Source organism: Loxodonta africana, chromosome X (assembly GCF_030014295.1).
Source record: "Loxodonta africana isolate mLoxAfr1 chromosome X, mLoxAfr1.hap2, whole genome shotgun sequence".
NCBI lineage: Eukaryota > Metazoa > Chordata > Mammalia > Proboscidea > Elephantidae > Loxodonta > Loxodonta africana.
Genome location: NC_087369.1, coordinates 133,921,982 through 133,947,240, shown reverse-complemented (window position 1 = coordinate 133,947,240; position 25,259 = coordinate 133,921,982). Strand labels below are relative to the sequence as shown.

The window sequence follows — 25,259 nt, the reverse complement described above, 5'->3', positions numbered from 1 at the left end:
CAAGAAGTGAAAAAGAAAGGAAGATGACCTTTTCCATCTTCCATACACATACGCAGAGTTATTCCTTGCAAAACTAAAGGAAAGGGTTTCATATGTCCAGAGAGATTAGAGACTGCCCAACATAATAGAAATAAGGGACTGGGAGCATGGATTCCTGAGTTCTCATCGAGGAACCTGAGGCTGGTTAGGTTGACTTTTTCTTCTTTAGGCTGACTTTTAATGTGAGTTTTGTGTGACGTTATAGCCATTCTCATGAACATTTAAGATCCTTAGAGTGGAAGTTTCATTATCGAACATTGGTATTTAATTACAATACTTCGCATGACAAATACATTTTGCCCAAAGATTTAATGAGTTTGTGTGTCTATACAGTGCTGGGGGGCCGGGGGAGGGGTGAGGAGAAGACAGAGATGTCCCCTACAACTCATTTTTCATACGGGAAAATGGAAACCAAGGAAGGAGTAATCAATTGTTTAGGTTACCCTATAAATCAGTGTCATGATTAGAATTTGAATCTTGAGTTGTCCTTCTACTGATATCTGTACCACTCAACACATATTACTTCCTTAAGAAGAATTAAAGGGGGGTATGGTATCATACCCTTTATTTCTCACTTTCTAAATGTTGTCAGAGACACATTTCAAATGAAAGAGGGCTTCCATTTTAAAGTACTAAACCCACCCACCCCCCACGCAAAAAAAAACAAAAACAAAAACCTCAGTGATTATTCCTGATGGCTGAAAGAGAAACTTTGCCAATAATAATTACCCCAAGTCCTTCTCTTATTAAGCCCTTGGCAAGGAACATCCAAAATGGACAACACAAAACTGATTAAAAAAAAAAAAGATATGCTCCAGAGTTTCATGAGATCAGAAAGGAAGATTTGTGTCATGGAAGGTATCATCATATGTGGTGCAAGTCAAAGTCTCTTTACCTTTTATTTTTTTTAGTTATTATATAGCATTTTATAGCTCCTCTTACATGCTGAACTGCTTTATAAATCCTTTTGTTGGGGTAACTTCTCCCCACTGCCCTGTCCCCATCTCCATAGCCATGTGAGTTGGAGTTTTTAGTTAAAGAAATAGAATACAGAGAAATAAATCCTATTAATAAGGACCTGGGGAAATTGTCCTTTCGGATCACCCTACTTGACTCCCCGGGTTTCCCTAGTTCTTTTGGCTCTTAAGATTGAATATTTAACCCATGCTAAACGTGAAAGAGTAAACATATAGCTCTTAGGCCTCCAAGTTCCTCATTATATCAATGCTAGAGCCAGGAGTCCCCAACAATTCATCTAGATTCAGTTCTTTACTTTGTTTCTACAATGGAATCCTATCCCCAAATACCCATTTTCTTCCTCTTTAGAGGACTGATTTATCCGTCAACTGGGTGTTAAGCTTCCTGTTTCCCCTTCCCAGGTCAAGGGCAGCCCAGGTGCCCAATTTCTCTCTCTCTTCACAAGGCACCACCAGCAATAGAGATGAGAAATTCTGAAGAACAACAAAGTGGAGGAACCACAGTATTGCAGCGTTTGCTACAAGAGCAACTTCGCTATGGCAATCCTAATGAGAATCGCAACCTGCTTGCCATACACCAGCAAGCCACAGGAAATGGCCCTCCTTTCCCCAGTGGTACTGGGAACCCAGGCCCTCAGAGTGATGTGTTAAGTCCCCAAGACCACCATCAACAGCTTGTAGCTCATGCTGCTCGTCAAGAACCCCAAGGGCAGGAAATCCAGTCAGAAAATATCATCATGGAGAAACAGCTCTCCCCTCGAATGCAGAATAATGAAGAACTCCCGACATATGAAGAAGCCAAGGTTCAGTCCCAGTATTTTCGGGGCCAACAGCATGCCAGTGTTGGAGCTGCCTTCTATGTCACTGGAGTCACCAACCAGAAGATGAGAACCGAGGGACGCCCATCGGTTCAGCGCCTCAATCCTGGGAAGATGCACCAAGATGAAGGACTCAGAGACCTTAAGCAAGGGCATGTCCGCTCCTTGAGTGAACGACTAATGCAGATGTCACTGGCCACCAGTGGGGTTAAGGCCCATCCACCTGTTACCAGCGCACCCCTCTCCCCACCACAACCTAGTGACCTCTACAAGAATCCCACAAGTTCCAGTGAATTCTACAAGACCCAAGGGCCACCTCCCAACCAGCATAGCCTGAAGGGCATGGAACATCGAGGCCCCCCGCCAGAGTATCCTTTCAAGGGCATGCCACCCCAGTCTGTAGTGTGCAAGCCCCAAGAGCCAGGGCACTTCTATAGTGAGCATCGTCTGAACCAGCCAGGGAGAACAGAGGGGCAACTGATGAGGTATCAGCATCCCCCTGAGTATGGAGCAGCCAGGTAAGAGAGTTCCCTTTCTGTCATTTCCTGACCTCACCCCCAACCAGCTTCTGCTGTGTGTTGGGAATCTTAAGGGAAGGAATGGGCAGGTGTTTGGTATAACAAACTCTGCAGTGGATGGCTGGCCCTTGGTTTAGTAAATTAGCCGCCAACCTGAATTTCTAGCCTCTTCAGCCATAATTAGCACAGTACATTCCCTTGACTTTATAGGTTGAACATGGCCACAGCTGCCTAGTAGATGAACAGGAAAACAAATCTGATCTCAGTGGGTATTCACTGTCTTGTCTCCTAGAATATTGAGAGGTCAGTGTTCCTCTTCTTTTGAGTTATTAAGCCCCAAGGAGCAAAAGCAAATTATCTTGGACTTTAGAACATCCTATCACTTCCATTTCTGTCCCTCCATAAAACTCGTATCGCTTTTTTTTGGCAAGCAAAGCAAATCTGTCTACTTCTCATTAATTGTAATTTTTCTGTAGAATTTCTGTGAATTTTTTTTTTTTTTAAGATAAACACCAAGATTCTACTGTGGAGGGAAATATGTACGTGTACAGGTTTAGAATGGTCCTTGCCTTGTCCTTCCTTGCAGTTCGTGAAGTCTGGACTCCTTCATCTTTTTTCGGTAGAGAGTTTGTTGTCTGTCACAATTTTAAGTATCTAAGTTAAATTTTTTTAAGTTAAATTCACATCGTATCGTAGAACTTTTGGTCAGATGCTAAAATACAGATGAAAAAAATATTCCCATGACTTCTGTACCACTGGATTAGTTCAGGAAAGTGGTTTCATATGTTCAGTTCTTCCTAAGTACACCTCTTAATTATGCACAGCCCATTGTCCCAATGCTGCGTTTACCAGACCTTATGAATCTGTTTGTTGTTCTTATTGCTAGTATTTGGGCCATGTGTGATCAGTAGTATTTCAGCATGTGAGTTGGGGAGGAGGTTGAAACCACGGGCAACAGTGATGGCAATTATGCGCGTTTACTGTGGATAATCTTGAGTGACTGTAAGGTTTGAAGTACCTGGACTTAGGCTGGTCTTTTTTTCACAGGCAGCCCACAAACTAGCACAGTGATCTGTGCCCTTCTCAGTGATTTGGAAAAAAGCCTCTTGGCTTGAAGCTCAATGAGTTACTCAGGAGAGAAGGCAGGCAGGGGATAGTGTAGGATGAAGGTAAAAGTATGCACCTGGCATTTCCTGGTATTTCATTTTTTCCCCCTGCAGGTCCTGTTTTTTTAACCAGAAGCAATTCACTTTAGGCTCCGCCCCTAACTTTGCTAGTTTAGGATTTTTTTTTTCCTTAACCCAGGTTGATTTCCTAACCCTTTTCATCCTCCTCAGTGCAGCTTTCCAAGGGCAGGAGCCTAAGTTCTGATAAATGGCTTGGAACAGGAAATAGGGTAAGGGACAGGGCCATTCAGGTTTAAATGAGAACAAGAACCTGATTCCCATCTGCCCAATGAAACGGAAGATCCAGGGAGGGGTTGGTCTGTTCCTCAGCTTAGTGGAAACTCATTCAAGCCAGCAAAATGTCAATGAAGCTGGGGTTTTTGTTTTGCTTTTCCCATCAGTATGGAAGAGTCTGTGGGACTCCCTCCCATATGTGGATGGGCTGACGTCTGTTGCTTGTGGGAGGGGAATGTGTTGGCTGGGGTGTGGAGCAGAATCCAAAGCCCCACTCAGCACATGGCCCACCTTCCCAGGAAAGCTATTTTCAGAACTCATTCACCAGTATTGTTTGTGATCTGAAATGACTCCCACAGTGTTTGAAGCTAGATGGAAAAGCCCTTTGATCTGCCTAAATAAATAATAAGGAACCCAAAGAAGGATTTGTTTCTTCCAGTACTGATTAAACCACCAGAGAAATTGAACTGCATGTATTTTACAAGAAGATACTTTTTATTTTCTCCTTCCTCCTAAGTTATGTGAAGCTCTCTTTCTCTTTCTAACCCCCGCAAGCAGCAGAGCCCATTCTGACTGTCCTCTCTAGAACAATAATATAATACATTGGTTTCCTTTAACAGGTTTTCTCTCTATAGGAGAGGAGCAGGGTGCTTGGTATGCTTGATGAATAAGCAAATCGAAAACAATCCCAACTGGGGGATGTTCTGTGTAAAGGTTAGGTCTGCTTCAGGTAAATTCTGACTGTAAAATTTTTGCAGGGCCCTGGGTGAGGGAGTGGAACCTGTTGGCAAGGGAAGGTTGTTGAACTGCTTTCCAGAAGTGTACTGTTTTCAGTGGTAACACTATTTCCTTTTTTATTTCCTTTAACCAACTAGCTATACAGTTTGTGAGTACTTTTCTGAGTAACTGCTGTGAGCGCCAAACAATTAGAAGACTACACTCTTAGTTCTTAATCCACAAGTTACAGATCAAGGTGCAAAGCAAGCCCTTTGAACAGATTGCTGTTGAAAACCCTTGTTTGCCTTTAGAAGTACAATGAAATGCTGGAGATTTGCTGTTAAAATGAACAAAATGTTATAAACAATCTTTTTATTACTTCATCTTCCCTATACCCTCCTCCCCACTTAAAAAAACAAAAAACAAAAAAACCTGAATGCCCAAAACTCCAGATAGGAAACAAGGCCAAGCCATCTGAAGAATTGTGAATTTTCTGAATCTTTGTCCTTTTGTGTGCTGAGCCTTTTCTGGATCCTGGGTTTTTGGACATTCATTAAGTGCCTTTAAAAATTAAGTCACATCTGTTTATAAAGCAGTCACCTCCTTTCAGTTGTTGAGATCATGCCAGATCTGAGGTTTCTTGAAATCATTATTTAGTGGAATCTTAAGAGTGACCTAACTCTAGTTCAGAGCAGAGCTGGTTGTGCAAGAGAAACAATCAGGAATTCACAGCCCTCTCCAGGATTCACCATTGCAGAGCCAGGGAAAGGAACCGTTTTCGTGGTGAGAATAAATGGGATTCTAAGCTGTTGGTGCCACCTGCTCTGGTATGGGTGTGTTTGTGTGTGCACGGGCTTGCACATGCATGGGCTAGGAGTGTGTGTGTGTGTGTGTGTGTGTTTGAGGAAGGTGGGGGCTTCCTGTAAGCATGGTGGCAGGGGTAGAAGGTTCTGTGTCAGCTGGATGCACTGGCTTTTACTTTCCCATTGTGTCCTCACAAGCTTTCTCTGGGAAGGGGTTTCTCTGGCTTTGGGAAGGACACAGAATTTAGTCATGGGCCTTCTTCCTGCATGTGTGCTCTCTCCCCTTTCCCACAGAGCACAAGTGACCCAGGTTGTCTTAGGAAGGAGCAGGATGAAGGGAGGGAAGAGGCAGGGAGGCAAGTCAGGGGCCTTCCATGGGATCATGTGATTCTTTTGTCTGCTACAGCTTGTTGTTCATGGTTAATGTTTCAGTGGGGAGCAATTCAAGCTGCTGTGTGGTTGAAGGACCGGGGTGGTTTGCAGCTCACCCAGCTGGGCTGCCTGCCACCTTTATTATTACTGTTATTACCTTTATTATTATCATCATTTGATCTTGAGTGTATTTTGGTCCCTCTGACATCTCCCGTAGCTCTCTCCCACCCCCACATTTATCTCTCCTCTTCTCAGGGGGAACTTCACACAAAAGTTAATACTGTCCTGCTTTTTTTGTGGTGGGAGGATGCTGGAGCCCAGATGGCGTTTGTTCACTGGAGCCCTTTCTCTCTTCTTGTCACCCTCTGAGCTCGAGTGCCCGACTGCTTTGGTTTTCCCAACACCATGGTGCACTTGATCTGCCTCCTTTTTCAACCTAGGAGCCCAAGAGGCAGCTGCCTTGTCTCCACTTATCTCTAGGCAGAACCCAGAGTCATGGCCTGAGCCTGCATCCTGGGTGTATCTGACCCCAGAGACCTTGTGGTCTCCTCTTTTCCAAGTCGCTTCATGTGTTGCCCAGGGCATGGAGGGGCCTTTCAGTCTCCAGGCAGGAGGGAGGCTATTTGCAGGGTCTGTTTGAGAGAGAGGCTTGTATTGCTTGATGGGTCCCGGGAGCTGGGGAGAGAAATCTCAGTTCAAAACTAGGTGTTCAGTCTTTGAAAGAGAACACCACCCAGGCTTCCAAGTCTTGAGAACAAAAAGGAAGGTTATTATGGTGATTTTCCCCTTAAATTTTGAGAGCTGAAAATAACAGTGGAGAGCATGAAATTTAAGCCTCCTCTTTTCTGCATTAGGGAACCATGGTGACACAGTGGTTGAGAGTCCAGGCTGCTAACCAAAAGGTCAGCAGTTGGAATCTACCAGCCATTCCTTGGGAACCCTATGGGGCAGTTCTGCTCTGTCCTATAGGGTCGCCATGAGTTGGAATTGACTCGATGGCAGCAGGTTTTTGTTTTATTCTGTAGTAGAGATCCTGAAGCCCCAATAAACACCAGGCCATTATATTTTAATTCTAGGTCTATATGTATAAACTATAATAGCTGCTATTCAAAGAGGAAAGAGACGAGATAGTCCATTTTACCTATGAGAAAACTGAAGATCCATAGTATGGAAAATGGGGAAACCCAACAACCCAACCCGTTGCTGTTGAGTCAATTCCAACTCATAGCGACCCTGTGGCACAGAGTAGAACTGCCCCATAGAGTTTCCAAGGAGCTCCTGGTGGATTCCAACTGCTGACCTTTGGGTTAGCAGCTATAGCTCTTAACCACTTCGCCACCAGGGTTTCCAGAAAATGGGGAAAGACCCATCAAAATAAGTTTATAAACAGCCCGTGGGTTTTCGATTGGATGAATGTTTTGAGCTCTTGGGAAGAAAATTTATGTATAATAGCAACTTTACAACTGTAATCATGAGTACCATGTACATTCTTCTGTGCGTAGTTAGTTCACATGCATGCTTCAATATTCAGCAATAATTTGTATTGATATATGTCTGAAATTGGATGAATGGGGAAGCAGTAATACCAGAGGCACAGATGGAGCTGAGGGACAGAACCAGGGTTTGAGTGGTTCTTGTGAACATCTGGGTTATTGAGTATCCATGAACAAGTGTTTGAAATGTTTTTGTAGCTGTAAAAAGACCTTATAATGAGGATCTCTTGTAGGAATAGATAAAGGAACAATAATGGTAACTGGAGTGTGCATGGGAGTGATAAGCTTTATCATGTGGAATGCCAGTTAAAAGTTAATTGCTCGTAGTGATTTGTCCCAGTTCCACCAAGAATTTTATGCAATTTAGTACAAAGATTAAATGGATATCCCATAAGTAAAATCTCTAACAAGGTCAACTTATCTCACTGGGAGGTAGATAAGAGACTCTTTGTAATTTCATTTGAGCTTAGAAATGAGAAGAGCCCAGTATTTTTTGCAGTTCATTTGCAACTTCAGGAATGAAACAGAGACTCATGCAGATTAAGTTACTTGAGCAAGGTTACAAAGCTGGTAGAATAGGGTCTCCAAACTCTGTCTATTGGGATCCACATCTCATGCTCTTAGCCATCTTCCACTGATTGAGAAGTCTCAACTCTAGGTCAAGCATCCACAGGATTTAGGAGTTACATGAGGTTAGTTGGGCACGAGCTGGGGTGAACAAGTTTTTTGTTTTCAGTGTATACTGACAGATGTTCTTCCTAGTGGTGGTGATGGTGGAAGTGATTCATCTGCATTCTCTAATTGATTCCTTTAATGGCAAGTATTCTGATAAAATGATAAGTAGTCTGATAGTATGGACAAAAAGGAGAGAGCGATATTAAAAAATGTACCAAAGCTCTCTTTCTGAAATTGTCTGTAAGCAAAGGGCTGGGAATCTGAAAATCATTGCATAGACATCAGTGTATTGTGGTAGTGGGAAGTCTGAAAATGGGGATCAGGAAACAAGGGCTCTACCCTGGCACTACCACTAACTCGCACTGTTATATTTGGTAGGCCATTTCCCCTCTCTGGACCTCAGTTTCCCCCTAAGTCCAGTGACAGAGTTGGACTAGAATATTTATTTAAGACCTTCTTAGCCCTTATATTTTATGATTCTGTACACCAAAAAATAATATAACATTGCCTGTAAAACAAAAAAAAACAAACCCACTGTCATCAAGTCAATTCCAACTCATAGCGGCCCCCTAGGGTTTCCAAGGCTGTAAATCTCTGCGGAAGCAGACTACCACATCTTTCTCCTGTGGAGCCACTGGTGGTTTTGAACCACCGACTTTTCAGTTAACAGTCGATCGCTTTAACCACTGCCCCACCAGGGCTCCCTCCAAATCTTGGTATTGTCACTTGTAGTGGGGCACCACCATTAAATCATTAATGACTATAATCACCAAGAATTATTTGGTGTCACTGATATAATAAGTATCCACTTTATACATCCTCAAGGAATTTTTTGAGAATATATAACCAAGGGGATTCTTCAGACTAATCAACGGGGGTTGCAAATAGCAAGATGAGGGATAGCTTTGATGGCTATTTGTTGTTTTCTTCTGTGCAAGTGGAATGTATTTTCTAAATTTAAATCTTTATGTGTGCTAGACCACATATGGAATGCCAGAAAAGGGTTAGTTTAACATAACAGGATAAAAATTACCTTTCAGAATAATTGCTTAAGATGCTTAACTTCAGCAATGACTATACAGGCATACATCACTTAGATTTGCACAAAAAGACCTTTGAGGTCATCTGCTTCGGTACCCCCTGGGATCATACCATTCTCTGTTAGGTCTTTCTGTCTGGTGGAGTCACAAAAAAATCAGACCTGGAAAGGGTCTGTAGGAGGTCTTTGCAGAGATCACATAGTCTAACCCTGCCAGCTCCTCATTTTGCAGGTGTCCAAGGTGCCCAGAACCTTCATCTCACTTTTGTGTGCCCTTCTTCCCCAGTGTCTTAGTAGAGAAATTAACCTGAGCATGCCCTTCATGTTTTACAGGCCCACACAGGACATCTCATTGCCACTCTCACCCAGGAGTTCTCAGCCTCACAGCCCTACTTCTTCCCTCACGTCGGGGGGTTCCTTGTCCTTGCTGCAGTCTCCACCGTCTACTAGATTGTCTCCTGGCCAACACCCCTTGGTCCCAAACCAAGGAGACCACTCGGCTCACCTGCCTAGGCCACAGCAGCATTTCCTTCCTAATCAGGCTCACCAGGGAGATCATTACCGTCTCTCCCAGCCTGGCCTGAGTCAACAGCAACAACAACAACAACAACAACACCATCACCACCACCACCACCAACAGCAGCAGCAGCAACAGCCAGGAGAGGCCTATTCAGCTATGCCTCGGGCTCAGCAGCCATCTGCTTCTTATCAACCAATGCCAGCAGACCCTTTTGCCATCGTTTCCAGAGCCCAGCAAATGGTTGAGATCCTCTCAGATGAGAATCGGAACTTGCGGCAGGAGTTGGAAGGATGCTATGAGAAGGTGGCAAGACTACAGAAGGTAAGGCCCCATTTTGGGATATTAAAGGCTCCTTTAAATCTTACTTGTGGGACTTGTTTAATGTAGGTATAAAAGTTTCCATTTGTGGGTGCCTGCATTATTTATGGACAGGTCTTCAGGATTCTTGTATCTGAAGGTTAGGTATGGATCAAGCTTTGGAAAAGGCCTTCTGTCTGTCTGTCTAGGCAGAGTAATAATTTTACATTTATGTGAGGAGGAAAAAAAATCCAAAAACATGTTTTATTTTGTTTTCTCAGTTGGAAACCCTGGTGGCGTAGTGATTAAGTGCTATGGATGCTAACCAAAGGGTCGGCAGTTCAAATCCACCACGCACTCCTTGAAAACTCTACGGGGCAGTTCTACTCTGTCCTATAGGGTCGCTATGAGTCGGAATCAACTCGACGGCACTGGGTTTGGTTTTTGGTTTTGGTTAGGCAAAAAAACAACAACAACAACAACAAACCCAGTGCCGTCGAGTTGATTCCAACTCATAGAGACCCTATAGGACAGAGTGGAACTGCCCCATAGAGCTTCCAAGGAGCATCTGGTGGATTTGAACTGCCGACCCTTTGGTTAGCAGCCGTAGCACTTAACCACTACACCACCAGGGTTTCCTTGGTTTTAGACACCATAGCCCTAAAAGAGACTTAATAGATTATTTTAGAATTCCAAAAGCAGGGAGACTTCATCATAAGTCCAAGAACGCTGGCGATGCCTGTATAGATGAAGGCCTTGCCAGCATTTTAAGGCTTTTCTCTTGATTATATATATTTCAAATACTGAATTTGCATCTTAAATATAAAGCCATAGTTCCTGGAAAAATCTCAACAACTGAAGTTAGATCCCGCCCTGCCTTGTTGTGAAAAAGGTTTGGAGTACTTTTCCTGGTTGGGGGTTCTCAGAGTAACTCTTCAACTGCCCTCCCTTTTCCTCTTTTTGTGTTAGTCTTTCTCTGCAGCTCAAATTCAACATCTGTTCTCTTTCTCTGGTGTGTGTAGGAGGCAGGAGGGGCTTAGCACCACAGCTGGGTGACAGGTGACAGCCCTAGGCTGAGGAAGTAGAAAAAGGAGTGTGTGTCCCAAGTTCACATTCTTCCCTGGGCCCCTCCTGTCTCCCACAGCTGGGACTTCAGCTCTTGAGTGCCTCAAGCAAGGAACCTTAGCTCTTGGCTTCCAGTGGCTGTTGGTGAATAGGGTTATGCTTTTGGCAGCCTCTTCGGAGCTTTTGTCATTGTGGAGCTCATGTGGTTTGATCTCTCTACAATGTGAACTTTTCAGGGAAGTGGGGGAAAGGTGGGGGAAGGAAGGGGGGTTGCCTTGTATTGTTCAGTAACTCTGTCCTTAGGAGACACCCAGGGTTGGAAATTTCAGGGGCTCGAATGAAGCTGAGAATTGGCAAACCCCGGATCTGGGTCCTAAAGGGGGGGCTTATTATCAGCTAAGTATTTCTATGTAGCAAAACAGCCCCCCCCAATCAGTTTTTCCAAATCTGGATGGGAATTGTTGGGGTGGGGAGAGAGAACTGTTTCTCCCTGGCTTCTTCCCCAATTTTGCATTTACTCCCTTTTCTCATTTTAACCACACACTCCCTCACATTGGTGCAGTAAACTATATTTGCACACTATGAGCAGATTGGCCTGGTTTGGCTGATTAGGTTAATGCTTGATACCCCCTCCCCAAACTCTCTATTGAGGATGGCCCCTGCACCATCTTTGATGCAGTAACTGACACATGAGCTCAGATCATCTATAGGCCCTCTTTGCCAAAAGATCTATGGTGATATTTTTTTTGTGTGTAGGGGGTGAAGGGGGGTGGACCACAGGGAACATGAGCAGAGTAGAAAGCTTTGTTTGTCTATTTGGGTAAGCGTACAATCAAAAGACTTCTGCTGGTCACCAATGTTGGAAGACCCTAGTCTGGCAGCCAATATGGAGAAAGTTGCCTTAAATAAGCATAACTGGCACAGCTTGGATGTTGGGAGAAGTGAAGGCCAACCCAGTGTAGTAGGTTGGAGGAACAGGTGGGTAAAAGAGGAAACAAAGTGGGGACTATAAGGTAGATAGAGGCCAGCTAGTGCTAGGGGAAAAAAAGACCCAAGATTCATGAGGGGAACACATAGACATAGAATAAAGTTAGGAAACCCACTGCCACCCTCCCTCTTCCCTGTCCCCACCATCAACAAGATGAAACACTGGAAATGTCCTTCTGTGACATCCTTTCCTGGAAGGCCCTGCAGAGAAATGTGCAACTTGCCCTTTTGAATGGTACAGTCTCTACACAGGGTAGGAAAAGGATTGGTACACAGTCTTGAAATAGTACTTTGAACAACTTGAGTAAAGGTACTTCCTTCCAAGTGTCATATTCTGTGGGGAAACTGGATAGCCTCAAATTCTTAAGGCTGCCTAGAGGAGACCAACACCAAACCTGTTCTTTCAAATGGAAATATTTATTTTCTTTCCTCAGCACTTGAATTTCATGCAAAAGCTTCATCAGGCGCAGGCCTTGCAGATAATGTTTCTAAATGCCATTCACCAGTTTTCACCTTCTGTGCTGCTATCTTGGTGCCATCTGCAAGGAGAAAAACACTTTCAAGTCTGCTCTTTTCTGTGGTGTAAGCCTCATTTGTTTGCAGGCAGTCCCATCTCAGGCATAATTTTGGACATGGAACAGGTTTATTCTGAGTTGCTTGGTAGCCCTACCTTTCCCTCAGTTTCCCGCTAGGGGCCTTACATTTTCCCCCGTAAAGTACCCTGAGCTTTGTTAAAGAGGTTCGTTGTTGTTGCTAGGTGCCGTCGAGTTGGTTCCAACTCATAGCGACCCCATAGAACAGAGTAGAACTGCGCCATAGGGTTTCCAATGAGTGGCTGGTGGATTCAAACTGCCGACCCTTTGGCTAGCAGCCATAGCTCTTACCCACTGCACCACCAGGGCTCTGTTAAGGAGGTAGTGGGACATTAAGAAGGAACGCAGAGTACTGAACATTTTGGTTAAGTACTCAATGGATGGATCCTGATCAAAGGGAGGAAAAATATGGAATAGGATTTCAAATTCCTATAGAAACCGGACTTACTGGACCATTGTGACTAAGGGAAATAACAAATCTATTATCCTGAGATAATCTTTAAGCCTTGAATTGAAACTATCCCATGAGGTCATCTTTAAACAAGTTTAGCTCAACTAGTAAAGAATGTTCACCTTGAGCAATGTGCTCTTTTAAAGAACTATCTGAATGAGATCAAACTGATAACAGTAACTCAAACACTGAGAAGTTTAGAGGACAGAGTCTAAGTTAATGGTGGTGAAACAATGAATAGAGATAGTGAGATGGTGACACAATGGGAAGAATGTAATCAATGTCATTGAACTGTATATGCAGAAAATGTTGAGTGAGTATATGTTTTGTTATGTATAATTTCACATACACAAAAAAAGGCAGGAATGCAGGAATGGTTGCAGGTGTCAAATTTTATTTGAACATTGCTTGAGAATTGGCCATGAGGTTTATTTGTCTTACACGAATTATATACAGATATCTCTGCAGTAACTAAATGTATGTGCAGTGGAACTGTGCTGGCTACAGAAAGACTTTGGATCTTTATTTTTTCTTTCTTCTGGATTCTTGCTGATTCAGAGTAAGAACCTTTCTCTTTGTCCCCCGCCTCCATTTACAAGATTTGCAAGGTGTCATAAAACACAATTCTGATCATGAATGTCTGCAAAAGTCTGTACTCGTTTCCCACTGACTATGGGGGTAAAGTCCAAATGCCAGAGCCCTTTTAAGATCTGACTCCAATCTGTTTGTGTAGCCATATCTCACCTGCTTCCCTCTGTGTACCCCACAGTGTCCAGCCAAACTAAACTACTGATCATTATGTGAATGCATGTACTCACTCAGAATAGAATACCCTTCCCCTCACCTCTGCCTATTGAAATCTGACCCACCTTTCAGTATCTGACGAAATACCACCTCCTCCCTGAAATTGTTGTCCATTCCCTTCACCCCCAACGAGGAATAACCTCCTGCTGCTCTGTACTTTATAGAACTATTTCTACTTATCATTTCCTGTATTATTTTACTTGTCAGATTGAAAGCTCCTTGAGGGCAAAAATAATGTCTTCATTCGTATTTACATACTCCACAGGGCTTTAAAAAGTTCATGCATACAATAAGCCTTTGATAAATGTTTTTTAAATTCAGCTGAACTACTACATGAAACTACGACTTAGGATTCTTAGGGTTCATCTCCGCCACTGACTTGCTCTTGGGAAAGGTACTTTAACTTTTTTCTCTGCTAAATTGGGGAGCAGGAGCTCTGGTGGCACAGTGGTTAAGCACTTGGATGTTAACCGAAAGGTTGGCTGTTAGAACCCACCAGTAGCTCCTCAGGAAGAATATGTGGCAGTCTGCTTCTGTGAAGGTTGTAACCTTGCAAATCCTATGGGGGCAGTTCTACTCTGTCTTAAAGAACAAAAAAACAAAACAAAACCCACTGCTGTCGAGTCAATTACATGGTCGTTATGAGTTGGAATCGACTTGACGCAATGGGATTTTTTTTAAGATGGGGAGAGTGATCCTTGCCTAGGCAGATATCAGGGCAGATTGAAATAAACATATGAAAAGCCCTTCAAGTGCTCCGGAAAAAAGTTATCTACATTCCATATACATTATTAGTAATATTTTGCCATTAAGAGAACTTTTGTGTAGAAATTAAAATCGTAACAGTATTTATGAAATTTACTTTGTCTTACCATCTTCTCTGAAGGTAGAAAATGTTTTTTTGTTTGTTTAACTTGAGGAAATTGAATGAAATAGTTAATTACTGAACTTAAGGTTGAATTTAGAAATCTCCTTGAAACTTTTCTCATCTGACCATGTTGTACTTGCCTCCTGGCCACCTGTAAATACCTGGGAGAAGCTGTCATTGAGGATTTGCAAGTATGTTTTCAGGTGATCTTCCCCCATCAACTTCCTGTTTTCACCACCATCTTTCCTTTTCTTTTAAGGTGGAGACAGAAATTCAGCGTGTCTCAGAGGCATATGAGAACCTGGTGAAGTCATCCTCCAAAAGAGAGACCCTGGAGAAAGCTATGAGAAACAAGCTCGAGGGGGAGATTCGGAGGATGCATGACTTCAACAGGGATCTGAGAGGTGGGGGAATCAGTGGGCTTCTCTTTTCACTTCTAAAGAGTTCGGCAGAGCGGTGAAGTGAAAGGTTGGGGAGCATAATATTAGGCTCTTAGAGATTTTCGAACCTACTGGCATGGCCAGTAGATTGCAAGGCATATACAAGGCTAAGTTTTTGTGACTGCAATAGTACTTGGTCTTAAGCTTGTACTCCCTCAAAGTGGGGAGGTCCATCTGACTGTCCTGAGAGATGAACTGATGTGTTAATTAAGCAATATCTCCTGGGACTCTGGGACCCACCTGCCCTGTCTCCATCATTGGTGCTGACCCCTGCCCTGTCTCCATCATTGGTGCTGACCCTCTTCCTTTATAGGATTTGCTAAGGCAAAGCCTGTACAAGCTTAAAATAGTGATATCCTCTAACTGTTATTTCTGGAACTTCCTCCTTTTCATTTTGCCTTAACATGAAAGTATTGAAGATGGTGAGAAATGTTTCTTCTTTAAACCACCTTCAGTATCTTTGAAATTGATGACCCTGGGGACGTTATTTTCTATCTTTGTGTTTATGGTTATCTTATCTAGAAAATGAGGGGACTGGGTCACCATGAGTTGAAATCGACTCCACTCCACTGCAACGGGTTTGTATGTGTGGGATTTTTTTCGTTCTACTATATGCTGTCCGTGGTCCCATCCATCTTTGAAATTATATGATTCTACAGACTTTATCCTAACTTCAATGCTCTTTTTCCTGGTTAATGAAAGGTATCATTATATATTCAAGGATGGATTCCTTCATTGACATTTAGAATTCTGCACTTCCATTTTGTCAGCAAGGACTGAAAGTATTGCATACTCACCTCCTCCTTTCCCACCATGGTCTAGTTTTATTTTGGAATTCACGTTTGCAAACCTGTATCTGCCACCCATTCCTATTCAACAAGGAGAAGCAGGCTTGTTTTGTTGAGAGTCAGTATTTAGAGGGCAAACAGCATGTACTTGGAAGTTTGTGTTTGGGGCCCTGTTGATTGTCTCCAAATTCCACAGAGCGTCTAGAGACTGCCAATAAGCAGCTTGCTGAGAAGGAATATGAGGGATCAGAGGATACCAGAAAAACCATCTCTCAGCTCTTTGCTAAAAGTAAGTATGAAAGCTTGGGGAGCAGTATTAATGTAATGATGGGAGTGAGATGTGTGAAAAAGTTCCACAGTTCTATGTAGCCTTCTAGAACCTGGTGGCACGGTGGTTAAGAGCTCGGGCTGCTAACCAAAAGATCGGCAGTTTGAATATACCAGCAGCTCCTTGAAAACCCAATGGGGCAGTTCTACTCTGTCCTATAGGGTCACTAGGAGTCAGAACCAACTCGATGGCATATAACAACAACTACAGAACAGCCAGGACTGAGTTAACGCCATTTAGAGATTCTTTTTTTCTATTCAGGCATGAAGTTTGGAAGATTCTGTTCTTTTCCTTCCAGGCCAAGTTGGCTGCTTTCCACAACATCTAGCCGCATCAACATGGCTCCTTCTGTATTAAACCAGAGAAGTCCCTATAAATCTCTTCCATTGTCATGACTAGTTGAAGAAAAGACCTTAGTGAATCTGGAGCACCTTAATGTTGAAGAGATTTTCTTAGAAGGCTCTGACTTCTTAGGCTGACTCTGGTAGAGACTAAATTAATGTGCAAGATTAGTAAGTGGCATTTGGAATACTTAACTTGCACTAGGGGGCCCTTAGTTAAACACCTTGCATTATAGCATATCATTACATGTTGGCAGATTGCAAGAGTAACTAGAGGGGAACCATTGCTATGACCTAAACCAGTGATAGTGACTCTGATTGCAGAATTGGAGGGCGTGGGAGAAGGCAGAGCTATGTCTTCTTCATAATAGGGTTTCCTTTGTCTGGAAATAATCCTAGGACCCTGACAATGATTTAATCTTATTCTTTATCAGTCCCTTATTTTTTTTTTAGTGGACTTCACTCAGCTAGACAATGTCTAATTTTTTTCCAATTACCATAATAAAACCAGCAATAAAAACTACACAGTGAATTGAGTCCATAGGGAAAGTTAGTTGGAGGGAAACCAATGAACTGTCTTCCTTTCTACTGATGCCCATATTTGGTTTCTCCTACCCCCAGTCTCCCGTAGTGCAGCTCCTAGCTGTAGTAGTACTTAGTGGGGACGTGTCAGTCTCCATCTTTGCTGTGCCTCTGAGTGACCATTTCAAGTCATTCAATGAAGTTTCCAGTCAGCTTTTACAAGTGTGTTTGATCTTCCCTTACAATATTGCTTTCTCCCTGGGCTACTCTGTTGTGCTCTGGCTTCAGAACTGAGTTTTTTTTTTTTCCATTCTTCTTTCCCTGATCCTCCTGTTCCTTTGTGAGTATTATCTTAGAGGAAGGAATGTAGTTTTTCTGGTGTCATCACTGCCTAGTGTAAATTGCTTGGAGGTAAAGTTGTTTTTGTGGTGTCACGGTTACCCTGGAAGCTAGTTCCCTGGTGAAGAGAGGGTGGCAACCTCCCAAGACAAGACAAAACAAAACAAAATATATGGATTCTTGCCCTGAATCTGCTAGTTCACACTCCACTTTGTGTGGGGATGGCATTTCAGGTGTCCTAGGAACCCTGCTACTGGTTTATAAAATGTAGTAGTTTAGTAGATCAAACTACATTAGTAGCAGGGGGAAAGACTGTCAAATGGCCTGAGAAGGGAAAAGCGAACTCCATCAACTCAGCAGAAAAGAGGGCATGATTCTTGGCCTTCTTAATTTCTCTTGCCTTTGGGCCTTGTGTGGTGGGAACTGGGGCAGGAGAAAAGAAATCCCTCTTGAAAAGTCTTCCTAGGGAATGTGCTCCAGCAATCCTAAAGAGACCAAATCAATTCAACCCTAGGAGAAGGCAGACTGGTATAGTGGAAAGAATTTAGAACAACGGGGGTTTAAATATGGGCTCCACAACTTATTTACCAATTATGGCCCCTGTGCAAATTACTTTACCTTGACAAGTCTCTGTTTTCTCTTATGCAAAATGGAGAAGAGAAGAATGCCTTCCTTGTGTGGTTGTTCTGAGGATTAAGTGAGATAAATACCCTAAAGCCTTCAGGTGCAATACCTGATATGCAACAGGTATTCAGCAAATGTTTGTTTCTTTCCAAGGTACATCTGAATAGATATGTAAAGTCAGACTGGGAAGGAAGATGAGGCTGCCCTATTATAGTTTCTTCTAAAAACTTGAGTATCTACTTCTCCAGAGAAAGGGCACTCTATCACCAAATGGGAATCAACAACTGATTTGAGTTTTTGGTATGAGGTGTGTCCTAGTTAAAATGAGAGGGAACTAGAAAGGCATGGTCACCTGTGGCTGTAAGAATTCAGAAAGAAAGAACTGCTAATTATATATAGGTCCGGCGAGTTGCAGACTCATTCTAAAAACTAGTATACAGTCTGTCAGGTCACAAAGAAAGGCACAGTTTGAAGCTACAGATTCTCTATCATTAATCATGACTGTGATCCACCATCATTGTGTTCTCTTTATTTATTTATGTGGCAATTTTCTTTGGTGTTTGATTGTGCTTTCTAATGTATTCATTATTTAAGTAATCTGTATCTGGTGGATCACGGTAGAGAATCTGTAGCTTCGAACTGTGCCTTTCTTTGTGATCTGACAGACTCTGTATACTAGTTTTAGAATAGTCACCAGACCTATAGAATTAGTAATTCTTTCTTTCTGAATTCAGGATTGTCTTAGCAGGTGACCATGCCTTTCTAGCTCCCTCTTATTTTTTCTAATTTGGAGCCCTGGTGGCGCTGTGGTTAAGAGCTTGGTGGCTAACCGAAAGGTCAGCAGTTCGAATCCACCAGCTGCTTCTTGGAAACCCTATGGGGCAGTTCTACTCCATCCTATAGGGTCGCAGTGAGTCAGAATTGACTCGATGATAACAAGATAACAAGTTAGGTTTTTTTTTTTTTTTCGTTATCTAATTTGATCCTTTTAATATTGTGGGGTTAAATAAGATGGTATTGCTATCTGGATTTTAAAAGAAGGGAAATACAGAGAGGTTGGGGATTAGATTAACTGACTTGTTCCAGTCAACCCCAAGTGAAGATAGCACAGGGAACTTGGACCATAGTCTTATATAAACTACTTGGAACAGATTCAGGACTGTGATATTAAACCATCCTTACATGCCTGAGATAAACACCATTTCATTATGGTTTATTATCTCTCCTGCTATACATTTTGGCAGATTATATATTCCCAGAAAGGGGAAAAAAAAAAAAAAAACTTCAGCCAGGAGTTCAATTTTATCTGAACAGAGTTTTTCAAAGAACCCTCTACTTCTGTGACTCTTTTTCTCTGTTAAATTCTAATTTATTTATCCTTCTGCTTTTTTTTTCTTTTTGCTTGATTAGACTCCCCAGTGGTTTATCTATTTCATTTTTCTCTGTGCATGTTTGTGATCCCCCCTGCCAAAGGAAAAAAAAAGCTCTTGAGTAAATTCAGGGTTATGAACAGGACTCCATAGAAGAGGGGTTTCCTCTTGTAGAATTTTTTTAATTAATTAAAGAAAAAGGCAGAACCAGTAAGGGGTAGCATGTTAATTTTTTTTCAAAAGCATTTTATTTTAAACATTGAGTCAGAGATTGACCTGGATTAGTTTTGATCAAGCTGCTTGGTAGAGAGGCTGGTACAGAGTTTGTTGGGTACTTTCATCATCTTGCCTTTGCGTGGGAGCAAGGTATGGGCCCTTCCCTTCTGCTTCATAACATGCAAAGCTCAGCTATAGAGAATAAATGAGAGTGTTGGTGGAGGAGTCCTACATCCTCTGTAGACCTGTCTACCTTTCCCCAGGAAGCCAAAGAGTGTAGATAATGTTTTTAGAAAAGTCTGTGAAAGAGTCACAGGAGTCTTCAGTGTATAGGTGTGGGGGAGGGAGGGGGCATAGATAACTGCAAATGATATATTTTTATGTGTTTGTTGATTTCTAGTAGCATTTATGCCTGTGGGTAGAATGATACTTTATTCATTGAACATCAATAGAGCTTTTAGTTCCCTAGCTCAGAGGTACTCCAAATCTTGATGGGAGGCGTGAATCCAAAGAGTGGAGCTCAGTCCCAATTTAGACAGCTGTTCATTTCACACATGTTCACACCAAGTTGTTATTAGGACTGGTCAACCTGTTTAGGTAAGGCTTTATAGGTCTAATGGCTCCACTTTAAATTAATTTTAGACTCACGATAAGGTTCATTCTGCTTGTGAATATGGTTTAACAAGTGAGCTAATTAGGATAGACTTCATCAGGGGCCCATCTAACATAGGTACTGAAAACTAGGACCAAGCAATGGAATGTTTAAATGATAGTTTGGGAGGAATGAGGACTACCTCACTGGGAGTCAGTTATAATCATTTTAGGTGGAATATTCAAATGTTCTGATCACCTATGGGTACTGGAACAAGGTACAGTCTTCTCTGATCCTGCTATTTTCCCCTCAGTGACTTTGCCGTGTTTTTTCCAGTGCTCCTCCCACACCCAACCTCTCCTGCAGGGAAAGGAGTAGGGAGAAGCCCAGACATGGCTTCTCCCTACTCCTTTTATGTCATACTCATTTTAAAGTTATTGAGCAACCAAGAGAAGCAGATTCTGAGATAAAACGGTTGTGTTAGGGGATGGTGTTGGGTTAGGCTTTCCCTGGTGAGGAGATGTTGTCTAAGAGACTTGATCTCAGTTAGGAAATAATGCCACTCTGTAAAGGATGGGGTTTTAGGTTTTATACATGCTACTAAATACCATTTTTAGATCTATTTAATATATTGTCATGATGAAACAATGGGGAAAACTTTTTTGGGCTCAATTGCTTTTTTTTTTTCCAATGCAAGATTGTTTTGAAGAAATAAAATTGATGTGACGAGTCTACCTTCTTCCTGCTGTGCATACCCAAAAACAAACAAACAAAATCATTGCCCTTGGGTTACACACACACAAAAACAAAAACCAAACCCGCTGCCATCAAGTCGATTCCGACTTATAGCAACCCTGTAGAACTGTCCATAGGGTTTCCAAGGAGCAGCTGGTAGATTTGAACTGCCAACGTTTTAGTTAGCAGCTGAGCTCTTAACTACTATGCCACCAGGGCTCTGATATATATATATATGTATGTATGTATATGTGTATATATGTATTCTTTTGTGTAATGATGCTTAATATACTCTTTATAATACTTTTTACATCTCCTTTCTCATTGCTTGTGCACAACCACCACTGTTAAGTGACTTTTCTGAATTCGCACAGCAAGTTAGTGACAGAGCCACCAACACAAGCCACTAACAAAAGCCATTATTTGCAAGACCTGATAGAGCCCAGATCTTGGGTATCCTGGTACTTTTAGCTGTCTGCTAGAAAGTAGAGCTTCTGGTAATGGCATATTTGTCAATTTTGCTCAATTAAAGCTTTGAGCCTCCTCCAGGATGGCCATATTGATATTTCATGTCCTGATAGATAAAGAAAGTCAGCGGGAGAAGGAGAAGCTGGAAGCCGAGCTGGCCACTGCCCGTTCTACCAATGAGGACCAAAGGCGACACATTGAAATCCGAGACCAGGCCCTGAGCAACGCCCAGGCCAAGGTGGTAAAGCTCGAGGAAGAGGTATGGTGTCTTCAGGTCGCATATGAGCATGGAAGGTGGGAAAGCCAGGGAATCACAGGCACTGGACTCCCTGTTTTGGTGAACTGGCATCTGTACAACTCCCCACCCACCAAAAGGTGCCATCTGATGCTTCTAGTTACAGCTGTACCTATGTGAGGGACTAGATTTCTTTTCTCTTTCCTTCACATTCCTTCCTTTTCCTCTAGAGCAGGAAATCACTAGAGTCAAGGAGTGATTTCTGTTTGCTCATTCATATCATAAGCTCCCCTCCAGACCCAGTACTCACTGTGTACCTAGCATGGCCTTAAGCCTGTAGCAACCATTAAAAAAAAAAATTCTGCTTTTACAGGACTTTTAAGCTTTATTTTGGAATAGGTATAAAATGATCCCGGATATTTTAAAGTACTCTAAGGGTTTTGAAATCAGAATGATCCTTGTCTCCCCATGCTCGGTGGGAAGTCAGTCTCCTCCCAGGTAAAAGATGAGCTGTCAGATTTATTTTACAAGTTGGTTTTGGAATAGAAACAGTCTTGGTAGGTTGGGGACAGTTTGGGACCCAGGAACAATTTACAGTTTGTGTCAGGGGAGTACACTGGCCAAGAACTGTGCCCTGGCTCTTAGTGGTTAGGTTCTGGCATGTAGTTTTGTGGTAGAGTGAAGTAGTTATTTGTGTGCAAGGATGGAGCCTTCCTCTAGCAAATACTAGGGCCTCCAAATTATTAAGCGTTTGATGAGTATATATCTGATTAGTCTTGATGTAGCTTTTACGTGATAGAAATGCTAAACTGTGTTCATGTAAAATAGAAGGAACTCTTGCTTCTGGCTTATCATTAATCTTGGATGTCAGTTGTCATTTCTGCAGCAGTACAAGGATAGAAACTGTTCTTCGATGTTTTGTGCTTCAGGGAATGGGTGTGTTCAAGTGAAAACTGATGCTGAAGTATAACTTGGTAAAGAAAATGTCACATCTCACTGACTTCTATTCTAAAACTTGAGTTGTGTTAAGGGGAAAAAAGTGTAGCCACATTATAATAAGTGAGAAGTATTTAAATTTCAGATAGCCAAAGGCCTTTCATGAACAAACCCTCAGCATTCTGGCTGTTGTACGTGAGGTATCTTGCCTGCCTTCATTCATTGCCTGCTTCTCCTCCCTCAGGAAGAATGGTTTTAATTCCTGTGGTTCTCTTGAGTTATAGGTATCCTTTCTTTTCTTTTTTGGGTATAAAAATGCTTGTCGGAGCTGGGTTGTGGGTTCACATTTTACCAGTAGGTAATGCTATCTAACCCACGATGCCCTTTTTCCTGAATTGTTTAAGTGTTAAACTTCAGATTGTTTAAAATTAGGTTAATGTACTGCTTCATCAGCTGTCTGCATCAGAAATACATTATTGAAAACGAGTAGTACTTGTTATTTGCCCAACATCCAGATCTAAAGAAATTAGCATACTTTTAGCTTTTTGATGCACCTCATATATTCCCTTTCCTTCCCTTTTTGCTAGAGAATTATAGATTAAGTTACAGGACTTGGATAAGACTGTGATCTTTTAGAGAAGGGAAAACTGAGAGACCATGGAGAAGGAGAAGCTTGCTGGTGGTCACATGGCAAGTCTTGGGTAGAGCCAGGAATAAAACTGGAATCTCATGACTCTTCATTCCCTAGATCCTGCTGCCTGCCTTCCTGTCTGAATCATCCTTTGGTTCAACTCCCAAAAAGAAAATGTGGGCGCTTGTTCAGATTTAGTAACCTCTGCATCTCTTTTTTAAAAAGGGCCCCTCTTTTCAGCAGACTGAAAAACTTGCTCAGACTGTTTTGAGATTGGGGTGTCTATATAGCCCTACTGCCCCTCCAGGAAGGGTGCCTGTCCAGTTGGAGATCAATGGGGGGGGGGGGAAAGCTCTGCAACCGTCTTTGTTTGCAGTGTCTGAGAACACAGTGGTTATTGGTTTGTTAATCGTGAAAATAAATATATATCTATGGAGACGATGTTAATCTGTAGTTCCCACCAGGCAGCCCTCACTGAAAGAGTTGCCTGAAATATACTCCGGCTTCAGACTCCTGAGGCTTTTCTGGGCATTTGCTTCAGAGATTTTTAGTAGCTTTCCAGGGGCTGGCCCTAAAATATGTAGACTTACAGTTCAAAGAGGAAGTTCTAAATATGAAGCTGGTATTGAATGATGGCGTCTAGTGGCCAGATATGTCAACTGAGTTCATCAATTATTGTTAATTTTTAAATCCTTTTCACATGGAGTTTTAATTGTAAATTCTGAGTTGCTATTGCGAAAGAAGGTGAGACACTTTCCTGGGAGAGCAGGTTCACAGCTTGAAGGGTGTATGTGTATGCTTGTCTGTGTTTTGCGTCCTGTACTTCCTTTGCTTTCTACCTGCAGAACCTCAGAGGCCGTATAATGCCTTCCAGACTCTCAAGCCAGATCCCCTCTAGCACATCTAAAGGCTTGAAACCACCTCTCAGTAAAATTGACTGATGGCTTATTTTCCTTTTTTTAGCAGCGTATCAGAGCTGGGTTTGCTCCTGGGTGGTATTTGCCCTGTTTCCCCTATAATGTTTAAAGGATACCATGCCTTTTCCTTATCCTCAAATATAGGGATTGCTCATTGAAGTTTTGCTTTTCTGCTGTGGCCATTAGGCCTCTCTCTTCCTTGGGTAAAATTTGTAATTCTAGAATATTAGTGAGGTATTTAAAGTGAATGAGTAGCTCTGGAACTGATCTAGTTACGGAGTCTTCATTGTTATTCTTTCACAGAATCAGTGAACATGTATAAACCAAGAAAGGCATACATGAATGAAAAAGTTAACTTCTGTCTATTGGAGATGGCTCACTTAAGGTCATATTTGAAGGCAGAGGGATATGTTAGACGACCCACCTATATCTTGTATGAAGAGACAATTAGTTATGGCTTACGAATGGCACCGCATTCCCACCCTCCCCCTCCTCCCCCCCCCCCCCGCTTTTTCTCAGAACTTAGTTCTTCCAGGGGAAAACTCTCTAGCCTACTTGTAGCAAATCAGAGTTAGAGAAACTTTCCCAAATTGGGCCTTCTCTTTAGGAATTATTTGCTCAGCCTACCAAACTCAGGGTCACTCAGGTAACTATTTCTCATTGTATCAAGACGGTCAGGGAAAAAGATTATAGCTACTTAAACGGTCTGAGGATCCTTGCATGAGTTTGTCTTTCCCTCTACAAAGTTTTCATTTAGACCGCTTTTTCCAAAATCCATTCCATCTTTCCAATCCTATTAAGTCTCTTTCCCATGATACTCTATAATCGCTGTGCCCTAAGCGCTACAGTGCAGTGGTCCTTCAGGCTTATAGAAAGCTTACTCCTACAATCACAAATTCCATCCTTTTGTAAGTTCAGCACAGATGCTTTCATGGACCCTGCTCTGCTGACATCCAAGGGATCTTGCTGGGAAGCAGAGAGCACACTAGCTAAAAAGTAGAACGGTTTTCTTGGTGAGTCACTAGGTTCCAGGCCTTGATCTGCAGCCTATGCACCAGGCAGCCAGCCGAGGTAAGTGGTGCCTTTCCATCCTTACCCTTATCTTTCGGGACACGTAGGTCCTATTGAAGTGGAGGCTCATTAAATTTCAGGTCAAAAGAACTCTGTGTCCTGCAGCAATCATGGCATTCTCCCATTCAAAGAGAGCTCCCCCTTCATCCCCCACCAATTTGACCTCACTGGAAGTTTCGACAGATGCCTGGCATATCCACTCACAAGGCTCAAGGCAGCCCAGGCTTCTGGCTGGCTGCTGTCTTATGATGATCCACAGCTGAGCCATTG

At 42.5% G+C, this 25,259-nt stretch overlaps 1 protein-coding gene across 1 annotated transcript in view; it reads left to right on the top strand.

The window, feature by feature from the left end:
• The window catches only part of AMOT (angiomotin), an 83,446-nt gene that overhangs the window by 18,550 nt on the left and 39,637 nt on the right, over nucleotides 1–25,259 (top strand). Inside the window, exons 4-8 of the mRNA XM_023553901.2 lie at nucleotides 1,419–2,352; nucleotides 9,185–9,692; nucleotides 14,696–14,840; nucleotides 15,861–15,953; nucleotides 21,313–21,458. Coding sequence (XP_023409669.2) covers nucleotides 1,481–2,352; nucleotides 9,185–9,692; nucleotides 14,696–14,840; nucleotides 15,861–15,953; nucleotides 21,313–21,458 — 1,764 coding nt within the window. The 5' untranslated portion in view covers nucleotides 1,419–1,480. The remainder of the gene's footprint in view (nucleotides 1–1,418; nucleotides 2,353–9,184; nucleotides 9,693–14,695; nucleotides 14,841–15,860; nucleotides 15,954–21,312; nucleotides 21,459–25,259) is intronic.